Below are 18282 nucleotides of genomic sequence, written 5' to 3'. Positions count from 1 at the left end.
AGTGCCCCAATCCACCACACATTACATAGAGACATAGAGAGTGACAAGCAGGTAACAGGACAGTGCCCCAATCCACCATACGCCACACATTACATAGAGACACAGTGTGTGACAGCAGGTAACAGGACAGTGCCCCAATCCACCACACGCCACGCATTACATAGAGACATAGAGTGTGACAGCAGGTAACAGGACAGTGCCCCAATCCACCACACATTACATAGAGACATAGAGAGTGACAGCAGGTAACAGGACAGTGCCCCAATCCACCACACATTACATAGAGACATAGAGAGTGACAGCAGGTAACAGGACAGTGCCCCAATCCACCACACATTACATAGAGACATAGAGAGTGACAAGCAGGTAACAGGACAGTGCCCCAATCCACCATACGCCACACATTACATAGAGACACAGTGTGTGACAGCAGGTAACAGGACAGTGCCCCAATCCACCACACGCCACGCATTACATAGAGACATAGAGTGTGACAGCAGGTAACAGGACAGTGCCCCAATCCACCACACATTACATAGAGACATAGAGAGTGACAGCAGGTAACAGGACAGTGCCCCAATCCACCACACATTACATAGAGACATAGAGAGTGACAGCAGGTAACAGGACAGTGCCCCAATCCACCACACATTACATAGAGACATAGAGTGTGACAGCAGGTAACAGGACAGTGCCCCAATCCACCACACATTACATAGAGAGTGACAGCAGGTAACAGGACAGTGCCCCAATCCACCACACATTACATAGAGAGTGAAAGCAGGTAACAGGACAGTGCCCCAATCCACCACACGCCACACATTACATAGAGACATAGAGAGTGACAGCAGGTAACAGGACAGTGCCCCAATCCACCACACGCCACACATTACATAGAGACATAGAGTGTGACAGCAGGTAACAGGACAGTGCCCCAATCCACCACAGACCACACATTACATAGAGACATAGAGTGTGACAGCAGGTAACAGGACAGTGCCCCAATCCACCACACATTACATAGAGAGTGACAGCAGGTAACAGGACAGTGCCCCAATCCACCACACATTACATAGAGAGTGACAGCAGGTAACAGGACAGTGCCCCAATCCACCACACATTACATAGAGAGTGAAAGCAGGTAACAGGACAGTGCCCCAATCCACCACACGCCACACATTACATACAGACATAGAGAGTGACAGCAGGTAACAGGACAGTGCCCCAATCCACCACACATTACATAGAGACATAGAGAGTGACAGCAGGTAACAGGACAGTGCCCCAATCCACCACACATTACATAGAGACATAGAGAGTGACAGCAGGTAACAGGACAGTGCCCCAATACACCACACATTACATAGAGACATAGAGAGTGACAGCAGGTAACAGGACAGTGCCCCAATCCACCACACATTACATAGAGACATAGAGAGTGACAGCAGGTAACAGGACAGTGCCCCAATCCACCACACATTACATAGAGACATAGAGAGTGACAGCAGGTAACAGGACAGTGCCCCAATACACCACACATTACATAGAGACATAGAGAGTGACAGCAGGTAACAGGACAGTGCCCCAATCCACCACACATTACATAGAGACATAGAGTGTGACAACAGGTAACAGGACAGTGCTCTAATCCACCACACATTACATAGAGACATAGAGTGTGACAGCAGGTAACAGGACAGTGCCCCAATCCACCACACATTACATAGAGACATAGAGAGTGACAGCAGGTAACAGGACAGTGCCCCAATCCACCACACGCCACACATTACATAGAGACATAGAGTGTGACAGCAGGTAACAGGACAGTGCCCCAATCCACCACAGACCACACATTACATAGAGACATAGAGAGTGACAGCAGGTAACAGGACAGTACCCCAATCCACCACACATTACATAGAGACATAGAGAGTGACAGCAGGTAACAGGACAGTGCCCCAATCCACCATACATTACATAGAGACATAGAGAGTGACAGCAGGTAACAGGACAGTGCCCCAATCCACCACACATTACATAGAGACACAGAGTGTGACAGCAGGTAACAGGACAGTGCCCCAATCCACCACACATTACATAGAGACATAGAGTGTGACAGCAGGTAACAGGACAGTGCCCCAATCCACCACACATTACATAGAGACATAGAGAGTGACAGCAGGTAACAGGACAGTGCCCCAATCCACCATACATTACATAGAGACATAGAGAGTGACAGCAGGTAACAGGACAGTGCCCCAATCCACCACACATTACATAGAGACATAGAGTGTGACAGCAGGTAACAGGACAGTGCCCCAATCCACCACACATTACATAGAGACATAGAGAGTGACAGCAGGTAACAGGACAGTGCCCCAATACACCACACATTACATAGAGACATAGAGTGTGACAGCAGGTAACAGGACAGTGCCCCAATACACCACACATTACATAGAGACATAGAGAGTGACAGCAGGTAACAGGACAGTGCCCCAATCCACCACACGACACACATTACATAGAGACATAGAGTGTGACAGCAGGTAACGGGACAGTGCCCCAATCCACCACACATTACATAGAGACATAGAGAGTGACAAGCAGGTAACAGGACAGTGCCCCAATCCACCATACGCCACACATTACATAGAGACACAGTGTGTGACAGCAGGTAACAGGACAGTGCCCCAATCCACCACACGCCACACATTACATAGAGACATAGAGTGTGACAGCAGGTAACAGGACAGTGCCCCAATCCACCACACATTACATAGAGACATAGAGAGTGACAGCAGGTAACAGGACAGTGCCCCAATCCACCACACATTACATAGAGACATAGAGAGTGACAGCAGGTAACAGGACAGTGCCCCAATCCACCACACATTACATAGAGACATAGAGTGTGACAGCAGGTAACAGGACAGTGCCCCAATCCACCACACATTACATAGAGACATAGAGTGTGACAGCAGGTAACAGGACAGTGCCCCAATCCACCACACATTACATAGAGACATAGAGAGTGACAGCAGGTAACAGGACAGTGCCCCAATCCACCACACATTACATAGAGACACAGAGTGTGACAGCAGGTAACAGGACAGTGCCCCAATCCACCACACATTACATACAGACATAGAGTGTGACAGCAGGTAACAGGACAGTGCCCCAATCCACCACACATTACATACAGACATAGAGTGTGACAGCAGGTAACAGGACAGTGCCCCAATACACACATTACATAGAGACATAGAGAGTGACAGCAGGTAACAGGACAGTGCCCCAATACACCACACATTACATACAGACATAGAGTGTGACAGCAGGTAACAGGAAAGTGCCCCAATCCACCACACATTACATAGAGACATAGAGAGTGACAGCAGGTAACAGGACAGTGCCCCAATCCACCACACACCACACATTACATAGAGACATAGAGTGTGACAGCAGGTAACAGGACAGTGCCCCAATCCATCACACGCCACACATTACATAGAGACATAGAGAGTGACAGCAGGTAACAGGACAGTGCCCCAATACACACATTACATAGAGACATAGAGTGTGACAGCAGGTAACAGGACAGTGCCCCAATCCACCACACGCCACACATTACATAGAGACATAGAGAGTGACAGCAGGTAACAGGACAGTGCCCCAATACACACATTACATAGAGACATAGAGTGTGACAGCAGGTAACAGGACAGTGCCCCAATCCACCACACATTACATAGAGACATAGAGTGTGACAGCAGGTAACAGGACAGTGCCCCAATCCACCACACGCCACACATTACATAGAGACATAGAGAGTGACAGCAGGTAACAGGACAGTGCCCCAATCCACCACACACCACACATTACATACAGACATAGAGTGTGACAGCAGGTAACAGGACAGTGCCCCAATCCATCACACGCCACACATTACATAGAGACATAGAGAGTGACAGCAGGTAACAGGACAGTGCCCCAATACACACATTACATAGAGACATAGAGTGTGACAGCAGGTAACAGGACAGTGCCCCAATCCACCACACGCCACACATTACATAGAGACACAGAGTGTGACAGCAGGTAACAGGACAGTGCCACAATACACACATTACATAGAGACATAGAGTGTGACAGAAGGTAACAGGACAGTGCCCCAATCCACCACACATTACATAGAGACATAGAGAGTGACAGCAGGTAACAGGACAGTGCCCCAATCCACCACACATTACATAGAGACATAGAGTGTGACAGCAGGTAACAGGACAGTGCCCCAATCCACCACACACCACACATTACATAGAGACACAGAGTGTGACAGCAGGTAACAGGACAGTGCCACAATACACACATTACATAGAGACATAGAGTGTGACAGAAGGTAACAGGACAGTGCCCCAATCCACCATACAACCTCTATGCTGGTGGTTTCTACAATCCTACAGATCATATATGTAACATCTCATCACAGAGAGTGGATGTAAGAGATTTAATGTGGGCGATTCAGGGCGATAGAAGACCTATTGTTATAGGTGCAAACACTAGGTCATATGTCCCCACATATGCCAATCCCACAATCATTTCCCCTAGTCTGAATTATTGGTTGCCATAGGTTACTGCAGATTTGCACCAAGTATGTAGAAGATTGGACATTGCACTAAGGTACAGTATTTGGAGGGGCCGCACAATAAGAATATAACCTCAGAATGGGGATCACTGTGTGTACTCACCCCAGTTTTGCCCAGTCTCTCCGAGCCCGCCAAATCCACCAGGTTAATTTTGGATACTGTGTATTTTGCATTAGACAAAACCCTAGAATGAGACTGGAGAAGGAAAACAGGTCAGGAGCAGGGGGCACACAGCAGCGGGCACAGAGACAGTGGCATGTTCCATGTATCAGTGGGAGACTGCGGAGTGCAGGAGCAGGGGGCACACAGCAGCGGGCACAGAGACAGTGGCATGTTCCATGTATCAGTGGGAGACTGCGGAGTGCAGGAGCAGGGGGCACACAGCAGCGGGCACAGAGACAGTGGCATGTTCCATGTATCAGTGGGAGACTGCGGAGTGCAGGAGCAGGGGGCACACAGCAGCGGGCACAGAGACAGTGGCATGTTCCATGTATCAGTGGGAGACTGCGGAGTGCAGGAGCAGGGGGCACACAGCAGCGGGCACAGAGACAGTGGCATGTTCCATGTATCAGTGGGAGACTGCGGAGTGCAGGAGCAGGGGGCACACAACAGCGGGCACAGAGACAGTGGCATGTTCCATGTATCAGTGGGAGACTGCGGAGTGCAGGAGCAGGTGGCACAGAACAGCGGGCACAGAGACAGTGGCATGTTCCAAGTATCAGTGGGAGACTGCGGAGTGCAAGAGCAGGGGGCACACAACAGCGGGCAAAGAGACAGTGGCATGTTCCATGTATCAGTGGGAGACTGCGGAGTGCAGGAGCAAGGGGCACACAGCAGCGGGCACAGAGACAGTGGCATGTTCCATGTATCAGTGGGAGACTGCGGAGTGCAGGAGCAGGGGGCACACAACAGCGGGCACAGAGACAGTGGCATGTTCCATGTATCAGTGGGAGACTGCGGAGTGCAGGAGCAGGGGGCACACAGCAGCGGGCACAGAGACAGTGGCATGTTCCATGTATCAGTGGGAGACTGCGGAGTGCAGGAGCAGGGGGCACACAACAGCGGGCACAGAGACAGTGGCATGTTCCATGTATCAGTGGGAGACTGCGGAGTGCAGGAGCAGGGGGCACACAACAGCGGGCACAGAGACAGTGGCATGTTCCATGTATCAGTGGGAGACTGCGGAGTGCAGGAGCAGGGGGCACACAGCAGCGGGCACAGAGACATTGGCATGTTCCATGTATCAGTGGGAGACTGCGGAGTGCAGGAGCAGGGGGCACACAGCAGCGGGCACAGAGACAGTGGCATGTTCCATGTATCAGTGGGAGACTGCGGAGTGCAGCAGCAGGGGGCACACAGCAGCGGGCACAGAGACAGTGGCATGTTCCATGTATCAGTGGGAGACTGCGGAGTGCAGGAGCAGGGGGCACACAGCAGCGGGCACAGAGACAGTGGCATGTTCCATGTATCAGTGGGAGACTGCGGAGTGCAGGAGCAGGGGGCACACAGCAGCGGGCACAGAGACAGTGGCATGTTCCATGTATCAGTGGGAGACTGCGGAGTGCAGGAGCAGGGGGCACACAGCAGCGGGCACAGAGACAGTGGCATGTTCCATGTATCAGTGGGAGACTGCGGAGTGCAGGAGCAGGGGGCACACAGCAGCGGGCACAGAGACAGTGGCATGTTCCATGTATCAGTGGGAGACTGCGGAGTGCAGGAGGCACACAGCAGCGGGCACAGAGACAGTGGCATGTTCCATGTATCAGTGGGAGACTGCGGAGTGCAGGAGCAGGGGGCACACAGCAGCGGGCACAGAGACAGTGGCATGTTCCATGTATCAGTGGGAGACTGCGGAGTGCAGAAGCAGGGGGCACACAGCAGCGGGCACAGAGACAGTGGCATGTTCCATGTATCAGTGGGAGACTGCGGAGTGCAGGAGCAGGGGGCACACAGCAGCGGGCACAGAGACAGTGGCATGTTCCATGTATCAGTGGGAGACTGCGGAGTGCAGGAGCAGGGGGCACACAGCAGCGGGCACAGAGACAGTGGCATGTTCCATGTATCAGTGGGAGACTGCGGAGTGCAGGAGCAGGGGGGCACACAGCAGCGGGCACAGAGACAGTGGCATGTTCCATGTATCAGTGGGAGACTGCGGAGTGCAGGAGCAGGGGGCACACAGCAGCGGGCGCAGAGACAGTGGCATGTTCCATGTATCAGTGGGAGACTGCGGAGTGCAGGAGCAGGGGGCACACAGCAGCGGGCACAGAGACAGTGGCATGTTCCATGTATCAGTGGGAGACTGCGGAGTGCAGGAGCAGGGGGCACACAGCAGCGGGCACAGAGACAGTGGCATGTTCCATGTATCAGTGGGAGACTGCGGAGTGCAGGAGCAGGGGGCACACAGCAGCGGGCACAGAGACAGTGGCATGTTCCATGTATCAGTGGGAGACTGCGGAGTGCAGGAGCAGGGGGGCACACAGCAGTGGGCACAGAGACAGTGGCATGTTCCATGTATCAGTGGGAGACTGCGGAGTGCAGGAGCAGGGGGCATACAGCAGCGGGCACAGAGACAGTGGCATGTTCCATGTATCAGTGGGAGACTGCGGAGTGCAGGAGCAGGGGGCACACAGCAGCGGGCACAGAGACAGTGGCATGTTCCATGTATCAGTGGGAGACTGCGGAGTGCAGGAGCAGGGGGCACACAGCAGCGGGCACAGAGACAGTGGCATGTTCCATGTATCAGTGGGAGACTGCGGAGTGCAGGAGCAGGGGGGCACACAGCAGCGGGCACAGAGACAGTGGCATGTTCCATGTATCAGTGGGAGACTGCGGAGTGCAGGAGCAGGGGGGCACACAGCAGCGGGCACAGAGACAGTGGCATGTTCCATGTATCAGTGGGAGACTGCGGAGTGCAGGAGCAGGGGGGCACACAGCAGCGGGCACAGAGACAGTGGCATGTTCCATGTATCAGTGGGAGACTGCGGAGTGCAGGAGCAGGGGGGCACACAGCAGCGGGCACAGAGACAGTGGCATGTTCCATGTATCAGTGGGAGACTGCGGAGTGCAGAAGCAGGGGGCACACAGCAGCGGGCACAGAGACAGTGGCATGTTCCATGTATCAGTGGGAGACTGCGGAGTGCAGGAGCAGGGGGCACACAGCAGCGGGCACAGAGACAGTAGCATGTTCCATGTATCAGTGGGAGACTGCGGAGTGCAGGAGCAGGGGGCACACAGCAGCGGGCACAGAGACAGTGGCATGTTCCGTGTATCAGTGGGAGACTGCGGAGTGCAGGAGCAGGGGGCCCACAGCAGCGGGCACAGAGACAGTGGCATGTTCCGTGTATCAGTGGGAGACTGCGGAGTGCAGGAGCAGGGGGCCCACAGCAGCGGGCACAGAGACAGTGGCATGTTCCGTGTATCAGTGGGAGACTGCGGAGTGAAGGAGCAGGGGGGCACACAGCAGCGGGCACAGAGACAGTGGCATGTTCCATGTATCAGTGGGAGACTGCGGAGTGCAGGAGCAGGGGGCACACAGCAGCGGGCACAGAGACAGTGGCATGTTCCATGTATCAGTGGGAGACTGCGGAGTGCAGGAGCAGGGGGCACACAGCAGTGGGCACAGGGACAGTGGCATGTTCCGTGTATCAGTGGGAGACTGCGGAGTGCAGGAGCAGGGGGCACACAGCAGCGGGCACAGAGACAGTGGCATGTTCCGTGTATCAGTGGGAGACTGCGGAGTGCAGGAGCAGGGGGCAAACAGCAGCGGGCACAGAGACAGTGGCATGTTCCGTGTATTAGTGGGAGACTGCGGAGTGCAGAAGCAGGGGGCACACAGCAGCGGGCACAGAGACAGTGGCATGTTCCGTGTATCAGTGGGAGACTGCGGAGTGCAGGAGCAGGGGGCACACAGCAGCGGGCACAGAGACAGTGGCATGTTCCGTGTATCAGTGGGAGACTGCGGAGTGCAGGAGCAGGGGGCACACAGCAGCGGGCACAGAGACAGTGGCATGTTCCGTGTATCAGTGGGAGACTGCGGAGTGCAGGAGCAGGGGGCACACAGCAGCGGGCACAGAGACAGTGGCATGTTCCGTGTATCAGTGGGAGACTGCGGAGTGCAGGAGCAGGGGGCACACAGCAGCGGGCACAGAGACAGTGGCATGTTCCATGTATCAGTGGGAGACTGCGGAGTGCAGGAGCAGGGGGCACACAGCAGCGGGCACAGAGACAGTGGCATGTTCCATGTATCAGTGGGAGACTGCGGAGTGCAGGAGCAGGGGGCACACAGCAGCGGGCACAGAGACAGTGGCATGTTCCATGTATCAGTGGGAGACTGCGGAGTGCAGGAGAAGGGGGCACACAGCAGCGGGCACAGAGACAGTGGCATGTTCCATGTATCAGTGGGAGACTGCGTTCCATGTATCAGTGGGAGACTGCGGAGTGCAGGAGCAGGGGGCACACAGCAGCGGGCACAGAGACAGTGGCATGTTCCGTGTATCAGTGGGAGACTGCGGAGTGCAGGAGCAGGGGGCACACAGCAGCGGTCACAGAGACAGTGGCATGTTCCGTGTATCAGTGGGAGACTGCGGAGTGCAGGAGCAGGGGGCACACAGCAGCGGGCACAGAGACAGTGGCATGTTCCATGTATCAGTGGGAGACTGCGGAGTGCAGGAGCAGGGGGCACACAGCAGCGGGCACAGAGACAGTGGCATGTTCCATGTATCAGTGGGAGACTGCGGAGTGCAGGAGCAGGGGGCACACAGCAGCGGGCACAGAGACAGTGGCATGTTCCATGTATCAGTGGGAGACTGCGGAGTGCAGGAGCAGGGGGCACACAGCAGCGGGCACAGAGACAGTGGCATGTTCCATGTATCAGTGGGAGACTGCGGAGTGCAGGAGCAGGGGGCACACAACAGCGGGCACAGAGACAGTGGCATGTTCCATGTATCAGTGGGAGACTGCGGAGTGCAGGAGCAGGGGGCACACAACAGCGGGCAAAGAGACAGTGTCATGTTCCATGTATCAGTGGGAGACTGCGGAGTGCAGGAGCAGGGGGCACACAGCAGCGGGCACAGAGACAGTGGCATGTTCCATGTATCAGTGGGAGACTGCGGAGTGCAGGAGCAGGGGGCACACAGCAGCGGGCACAGAGACAGTGGCATGTTCCGTATATCAGTGGGAGACTGTGGAGTGCAGGAGCAGGGGGCACACAGCAGCGGGCACAGAGACAGTGGCATGTTCCATGTATCAGTGGGAGACTGCGGAGTGCAGGAGCAGGGGGCACACAGCAGCGGGCACAGAGACAGTGGCATGTTACATGTATCAGTGGGAGACTGCGGAGTGCAGGAGCAGGGGGCACACAGCAGCGGGCACAGAGACAGTGGCATGTTCCATGTATCAGTGGGAGACTGCGGAGTGCAGGAGCAGGGGGCACACAGCAGCGGGCACAGAGACAGTGGCATGTTCCATGTATCAGTGGGAGACTGCGGAGTGCAGGAGCAGGGGGCACACAGCAGCGGGCACAGAGACAGTGGCATGTTACATGTATCAGTGGGAGACTGCGGAGTGCAGGAGCAGGGGGCACACAACAGCGGGTACAGAGACAGTGGCATGTTCCATTTATCAGTGGGAGACTGCGGAGTGCAGGAGCAGGGGGCACACAGCAGCGGGCACAGAGACAGTGGCATGTTCCATGTATCAGTGGGAGACTGCGGAGTGCAGGAGCAGGGGGCACACAGCAGCGGGCACAGAGACAGTGGCATGTTCCATGTATCAGTGGGAGACTGCGGAGTGCAGGAGCAGGGGGCACACAGCAGCGGGCACAGAGACAGTGGCATGTTCCGTGTATCAGTGGGAGACTGCGGAGTGCAGGAGCAGGGGGCACACAGCAGCGGGCACAGAGACAGTGGCATGTTCCATGTATCAGTGGGAGACTGCGGAGCGCAGGAGCAGGGGGCACACAGCAGCGGGCACAGAGACAGTGGCATGTTCCATGTATCAGTGGGAGACTGCGGAGCGCAGGAGCAGGGGGCACACAGCAGCGGGCACAGAGACAGTGGCATGTTCCATGTATCAGTGGGAGACTGCGGAGCGCAGGAGCAGGAGGCACACAGCAGCGGGCACAGAGACAGTGGCATGTTCCATGTATCAGTGGGAGACTGCGGAGTGCAGGAGCAGGGGGCACACAACAGCGGGCACAGAGACAGTGGCATGTTCCATGTATCAGTGGGAGACTGCGGAGTGCAGGAGCAGGGGGCACACAGCAGCGGGCACAGAGACAGTGGCATGTTCCGTGTATCAGTGGGAGACTGCGGAGTGCAGGAGCAGGGGGCACACAGCAGCGGGCACAGAGACAGTGGCATGTTCCGTGTATTAGTGGGAGACTGCGGAGTGCAGAAGCAGGGGGCACACAGCAGCGGGCACAGAGACAGTGGCATGTTCCGTGTATCAGTGGGAGACTGCGGAGTGCAGGAGCAGGGGGCACACAGCAGCGGGCACAGAGACAGTGGCATGTTCCGTGTATCAGTGGGAGACTGCGGAGTGCAGGAGCAGGGGGCACACAGCAGCGGGCACAGAGACAGTGGCATGTTCCGTGTATCAGTGGGAGACTGCGGAGTGCAGGAGCAGGGGGCACACAGCAGCGGGCACAGAGACAGTGGCATGTTCCGTGTATCAGTGGGAGACTGCGGAGTGCAGGAGCAGGGGGCACACAGCAGCGGGCACAGAGACAGTGGCATGTTCCATGTATCAGTGGGAGACTGCGGAGTGCAGGAGCAGGGGGCACACAGCAGCGGGCACAGAGACAGTGGCATGTTCCATGTATCAGTGGGAGACTGCGGAGTGCAGGAGCAGGGGGCACACAGCAGCGGGCACAGAGACAGTGGCATGTTCCATGTATCAGTGGGAAACTGCGGAGTGCAGGAGAAGGGGGCACACAGCAGCGGGCACAGAGACAGTGGCATGTTCCATGTATCAGTGGGAGACTGCGTTCCATGTATCAGTGGGAGACTGCGGAGTGCAGGAGCAGGGGGCACACAGCAGCGGGCACAGAGACAGTGGCATGTTCCGTGTATCAGTGGGAGACTGCGGAGTGCAGGAGCAGGGGGCACACAGCAGCGGGCACAGAGACAGTGGCATGTTCCGTGTATCAGTGGGAGACTGCGGAGTGCAGGAGCAGGGGGCACACAGCAGCGGGCACAGAGACAGTGGCATGTTCCATGTATCAGTGGGAGACTGCGGAGTGCAGGAGCAGGGGGCACACAGCAGCGGGCACAGAGACAGTGGCATGTTCCATGTATCAGTGGGAGACTGCGGAGTGCAGGAGCAGGGGGCACACAGCAGCGGGCACAGAGACAGTGGCATGTTCCATGTATCAGTGGGAGACTGCGGAGTGCAGGAGCAGGGGGCACACAGCAGCGGGCACAGAGACAGTGGCATGTTCCATGTATCAGTGGGAGACTGCGGAGTGCAGGAGCAGGGGGCACACAGCAGCGGGCACAGAGACAGTGGCATGTTCCATGTATCAGTGGGAGACTGCGGAGTGCAGTAGAAGGGGGCACACAACAGCGGGCACAGAGACAGTGGCATGTTCCATGTATCAGTGGGAGACTGCGGAGTGCAGGAGCAGGGGGCACACAACAGCGGGCAAAGAGACAGTGTCATGTTCCATGTATCAGTGGGAGACTGCGGAGTGCAGGAGCAGGGGGCACACAGCAGCGGGCACAGAGACAGTGGCATGTTCCATGTATCAGTGGGAGACTGCGGAGTGCAGGAGCAGGGGGCACACAGCAGCGGGCACAGAGACAGTGGCATGTTCCGTATATCAGTGGGAGACTGCGGAGTGCAGGAGCAGGGGGCACACAGCAGCGGGCACAGAGACAGTGGCATGTTCCATGTATCAGTGGGAGACTGCGGAGTGCAGGAGCAGGGGGCACACAGCAGCGGGCACAGAGACAGTGGCATGTTACATGTATCAGTGGGAGACTGCGGAGTGCAGGAGCAGGGGGCACACAGCAGCGGGCACAGAGACAGTGGCATGTTCCATGTATCAGTGGGAGACTGCGGAGTGCAGGAGCAGGGGGCACACAGCAGCGGGCACAGAGACAGTGGCATGTTCCATGTATCAGTGGGAGACTGCGGAGTGCAGGAGCAGGGGGCACACAGCAGCGGGCACAGAGACAGTGGCATGTTACATGTATCAGTGGGAGACTGCGGAGTGCAGGAGCAGGGGGCACACAACAGCGGGCACAGAGACAGTGGCATGTTCCATTTATCAGTGGGAGACTGCGGAGTGCAGGAGCAGGGGGCACACAGCAGCGGGCACAGAGACAGTGGCATGTTCCATGTATCAGTGGGAGACTGCGGAGTGCAGGAGCAGGGGGCACACAGCAGCGGGCACAGAGACAGTGGCATGTTCCATGTATCAGTGGGAGACTGCGGAGTGCAGGAGCAGGGGGCACACAGCAGCGGGCACAGAGACAGTGGCATGTTCCGTGTATCAGTGGGAGACTGCGGAGTGCAGGAGCAGGGGGCACACAGCAGCGGGCACAGAGACAGTGGCATGTTCCATGTATCAGTGGGAGACTGCGGAGCGCAGGAGCAGGGGGCACACAGCAGCGGGCACAGAGACAGTGGCATGTTCCATGTATCAGTGGGAGACTGCGGAGCGCAGGAGCAGGGGGCACAGAGACAGTGGCATGTTCCATGTATCAGTGGGAGACTGCGGAGCGCAGGAGCAGGAGGCACACAGCAGCGGGCACAGAGACAGTGGCATGTTCCATGTATCAGTGGGAGACTGCGGAGCGCAGGAGCAGGGGGCACACAACAGCGGGCACAGAGACAGTGGCATGTTCCATGTATCAGTGGGAGACTGCGGAGTGCAGGAGCAGGGGGCACACAGCAGCGGGCACAGAGAAAGTGGCATGTTCCATGTATCAGTGGGAGACTGCGGAGTGCAGGAGCAGGGGGCACACAGCAGCGGGCACAGAGACAGTGGCATGTTCCATGTATCAGTGGGAGACTGCGGAGTGCAGGAGCAGGGGGCACACAGCAGCGGGCACAGAGACAGTGGCATGTTCCATGTATCAGTGGGAGACTGCGGAGTGCAGGAGCAGGGGGCACACAACAGCGGGCACAGAGACAGTGGCATGTTCCATGTATCAGTGGGAGACTGCGGAGTGCAGGAGCAGGGGGCACACAGCAGCGGGCACAGAGACAGTGGCATGTTCCATGTATCAGTGGGAGACTGCGGAGTGCAGGAGCAGGGGGCACACAGCAGCGGGCACAGAGACAGTGGCATGTTCCATGTATCAGTGGGAGACTGCGGAGTGCAGGAGCAGGGGGCACACAACAGCGGGCACAGAGACAGTGGCATGTTCCATGTATCAGTGGGAGACTGCGGAGTGCAGGAGCAGGGGGCACACAGCAGCGGGCACAGAGACAGTGGCATGTTCCATGTATCAGTGGGAGACTGCGGAGTGCAGGAGCAGGGGGCACACAGCAGCGGGCACAGAGACAGTGGCATGTTCCATGTATCAGTGGGAGACTGTGGAGTGCAGGAGAAGGGGGCACACAGCAGCGGGCACAGAGACAGTGGCATGTTCCATGTATCAGTGGGAGACTGCGGAGTGCAGGAGCAGGGGGCACACAACAGCGGGCACAGAGACAGTGGCATGTTCCATGTATCAGTGGGAGACTGCGGAGTGCAGGAGCAGGGGGCACACAGCAGCGGGCACCTAGACAGTGGCATGTTCCATGTATCAGTGGGAGACTGCGGAGTGCAGGAGCAGGGGGCACACAGCAGCGGGAACAGAGACAGTGGCATGTTCCATGTATCAGTGGGAGACTGCGGAGTGCAGGAGCAGGGGGCACACAACAGCGGGCAAAGAGACAGTGGCATGTTCCATGTATCAGTGGGAGACTGCGGAGTGCAGGAGCAGGGGGCACACAGCAGCGGGCACCTAGACAGTGGCATGTTCCATGTATCAGTGGGAGACTGCGGAGTGCAGGAGCAGGGGGCACACAGCAGCGGGCACAGAGACAGTGGCATGTTCCATGTATCAGTGGGAGACTGCGGAGTGCAGGAGCAGGGGGCACAAAGCAGCGGGCACAGAGACAGTGGCATGTTCCATGTATCAGTGGGAGACTGCGGAATGCAGGAGCAGGGGGCACACAGCAGCGGGCACAGAGACAGTGGCATGTTCCATGTATCAGTGGGAGGCTGCGGAGTGCAGGAGCAGGGGGCACACAGCAGCGGGCACAGAGACAGTGGCATGTTCCATGTATCAGTGAGAGACTGCGGAGTGCAGGAGCAGGGGGCACACAGCAGCGGGCACAGAGACAGTGGCATGTTCCATGTATCAGTGGGAGACTGCGGAGTGCAGGAGCAGGGGGCACACAGCAGCGGGCACAGAGACAGTGGCATGTTCCATGTATCAGTGGGAGGCTGCGGAGTGCAGGAGCAGGGGGCACACAGCAGCGGGCACAGAGACAGTGGCATGTTCCATGTATCAGTGGGAGACTGCGGAGTGCAGGAGAAGGGGGCACACAGCAGCGGGCACAGAGACAGTGGCATGTTCCATGTATCAGTGGGAGACTGCGGAGTGCAGGAGGCACACAACAGCGGGCACAGAGACAGTGGCATGTTCCATGTATCAGTGGGAGACTGCGGAGTGCAGGAGCAGGGGGCACACAACAGCGGGCAAAGAGACAGTGGCATGTTCCATGTATCAGTGGGAGACTGCGGAGTGCAGGAGCAGGGGGCACACAGCAGCGGGCACAGAGACAGTGGCATGTTACATGTATCAGTGGGAGACTGCGGAGTGCAGGAGCAGGGGGCACACAGCAGCGGGCACAGAGACAGTGGCATGTTCCATGTATCAGTGGGAGACTGCGGAGTGCAGGAGCAGGGGGCACACAGCAGCGGGCACAGAGACAGTGGCATGTTCCATGTATCAGTGGGAGACTGCGGAGTGCAGGAGCAGGGGGCACACAGCAGCGGGCACAGAGACAGTGGCATGTTCCATGTATCAGTGGGAGACTGCGGAGTGCAGGAGCAGGGGGCACACAGCAGCGGGCACAGAGACAGTGGCATGTTCCATGTATCAGTGGGAGGCTGCGGAGTGCAGGAGCAGGGGGCACACAGCAGCGGGCACAGAGACAGTGGCATGTTCCATGTATCAGTGGGAGACTGCGGAGTGCAGGAGAAGGGGGCACACAGCAGCGGGCACAGAGACAGTGGCATGTTCCATGTATCAGTGGGAAACTGCGGAGTGCAGGAGAAGGGGGCACACAGCAGCGGGCACAGAGACAGTGGCATGTTCCATGTATCAGTGGGAGACTGCGTTCCATGTATCAGTGGGAGACTGCGGAGTGCAGGAGCAGGGGGCACACAGCAGCGGGCACAGAGACAGTGGCATGTTCCGTGTATCAGTGGGAGACTGCGGAGTGCAGGAGCAGGGGGCACACAGCAGCGGGCACAGAGACAGTGGCATGTTCCGTGTATCAGTGGGAGACTGCGGAGTGCAGGAGCAGGGGGCACACAGCAGCGGGCACAGAGACAGTGGCATGTTCCATGTATCAGTGGGAGACTGCGGAGTGCAGGAGCAGGGGGCACACAGCAGCGGGCACAGAGACAGTGGCATGTTCCATGTATCAGTGGGAGACTGCGGAGTGCAGGAGCAGGGGGCACACAGCAGCGGGCACAGAGACAGTGGCATGTTCCATGTATCAGTGGGAGACTGCGGAGTGCAGGAGCAGGGGGCACACAGCAGCGGGCACAGAGACAGTGGCATGTTCCATGTATCAGTGGGAGACTGCGGAGTGCAGGAGCAGGGGGCACACAGCAGCGGGCACAGAGACAGTGGCATGTTCCATGTATCAGTGGGAGACTGCGGAGTGCAGGAGCAGGGGGCACACAACAGCGGGCACAGAGACAGTGGCATGTTCCATGTATCAGTGGGAGACTGCGGAGTGCAGGAGCAGGGGGCACACAACAGCGGGCAAAGAGACAGTGTCATGTTCCATGTATCAGTGGGAGACTGCGGAGTGCAGGAGCAGGGGGCACACAGCAGCGGGCACAGAGACAGTGGCATGTTCCATGTATCAGTGGGAGACTGCGGAGTGCAGGAGCAGGGGGCACACAGCAGCGGGCACAGAGACAGTGGCATGTTCCGTATATCAGTGGGAGACTGCGGAGTGCAGGAGCAGGGGGCACACAGCAGCGGGCACAGAGACAGTGGCATGTTCCATGTATCAGTGGGAGACTGCGGAGTGCAGGAGCAGGGGGCACACAGCAGCGGGCACAGAGACAGTGGCATGTTCCATGTATCAGTGGGAGACTGCGGAGTGCAGGAGCAGGGGGCACACAGCAGCGGGCACAGAGACAGTGGCATGTTCCATGTATCAGTGGGAGACTGCGGAGTGCAGGAGCAGGGGGCACACAGCAGCGGGCACAGAGACAGTGGCATGTTCCATGTATCAGTGGGAGACTGCGGAGTGCAGGAGCAGGGGGCACACAGCAGCGGGCACAGAGACAGTGGCATGTTACATGTATCAGTGGGAGACTGCGGAGTGCAGGAGCAGGGGGCACACAACAGCGGGCACAGAGACAGTGGCATGTTCCATTTATCAGTGGGAGACTGCGGAGTGCAGGAGCAGGGGGCACACAGCAGCGGGCACAGAGACAGTGGCATGTTCCATGTATCAGTGGGAGACTGCGGAGTGCAGGAGCAGGGGGCACACAGCAGCGGGCACAGAGACAGTGGCATGTTCCATGTATCAGTGGGAGACTGCGGAGTGCAGGAGCAGGGGGCACACAGCAGCGGGCACAGAGACAGTGGCATGTTCCGTGTATCAGTGGGAGACTGCGGAGTGCAGGAGCAGGGGGCACACAGCAGCGGGCACAGAGACAGTGGCATGTTCCATGTATCAGTGGGAGACTGCGGAGCGCAGGAGCAGGGGGCACACAGCAGCGGGCACAGAGACAGTGGCATGTTCCATGTATCAGTGGGAGACTGCGGAGCGCAGGAGCAGGGGGCACACAGCAGCGGGCACAGAGACAGTGGCATGTTCCATGTATCAGTGGGAGACTGCGGAGCGCAGGAGCAGGAGGCACACAGCAGCGGGCACAGAGACAGTGGCATGTTCCATGTATCAGTGGGAGACTGCGGAGCGCAGGAGCAGGGGGCACACAACAGCGGGCACAGAGACAGTGGCATGTTCCATGTATCAGTGGGAGACTGCGGAGTGCAGGAGCAGGGGGCACACAGCAGCGGGCACAGAGAAAGTGGCATGTTCCATGTATCAGTGGGAGACTGCGGAGTGCAGGAGCAGGGGGCACACAGCAGCGGGCACAGAGACAGTGGCATGTTCCATGTATCAGTGGGAGACTGCGGAGTGCAGGAGCAGGGGGCACACAGCAGCGGGCACAGAGACAGTGGCATGTTCCATGTATCAGTGGGAGACTGCGGAGTGCAGGAGCAGGGGGCACACAACAGCGGGCACAGAGACAGTGGCATGTTCCATGTATCAGTGGGAGACTGCGGAGTGCAGGAGCAGGGGGCACACAGCAGCGGGCACAGAGACAGTGGCATGTTCCATGTATCAGTGGGAGACTGCGGAGTGCAGGAGCAGGGGG

General features: G+C 57.6%; 1 protein-coding gene across 2 annotated transcripts in view; it reads right to left on the bottom strand.

Moving 5' to 3' along the window:
* Positions 1 to 18282, bottom strand: part of KIF9 (kinesin family member 9) — a 97836-nt gene that overhangs the window by 54980 nt on the left and 24574 nt on the right. For both annotated transcript variants that reach the window (XM_083186554.1, XM_083186553.1), the window contains exon 7: positions 4752 to 4844. In XM_083186554.1, the coding sequence (XP_083042680.1) occupies positions 4752 to 4844 (93 nt within the window). The remainder of the gene's footprint in view (positions 1 to 4751; positions 4845 to 18282) is intronic.

The sequence above is a fragment of the Crinia signifera genome, chromosome 5, assembly GCF_055691185.1.
Source record: "Crinia signifera chromosome 5, ASM5569118v1, whole genome shotgun sequence".
In the NCBI taxonomy this organism is placed as follows: domain Eukaryota; kingdom Metazoa; phylum Chordata; class Amphibia; order Anura; family Myobatrachidae; genus Crinia; species Crinia signifera.
The sequence above is the reverse complement of the archived record's forward strand: the minus strand, read 5'-3'. Positions and strand labels throughout refer to the sequence as shown.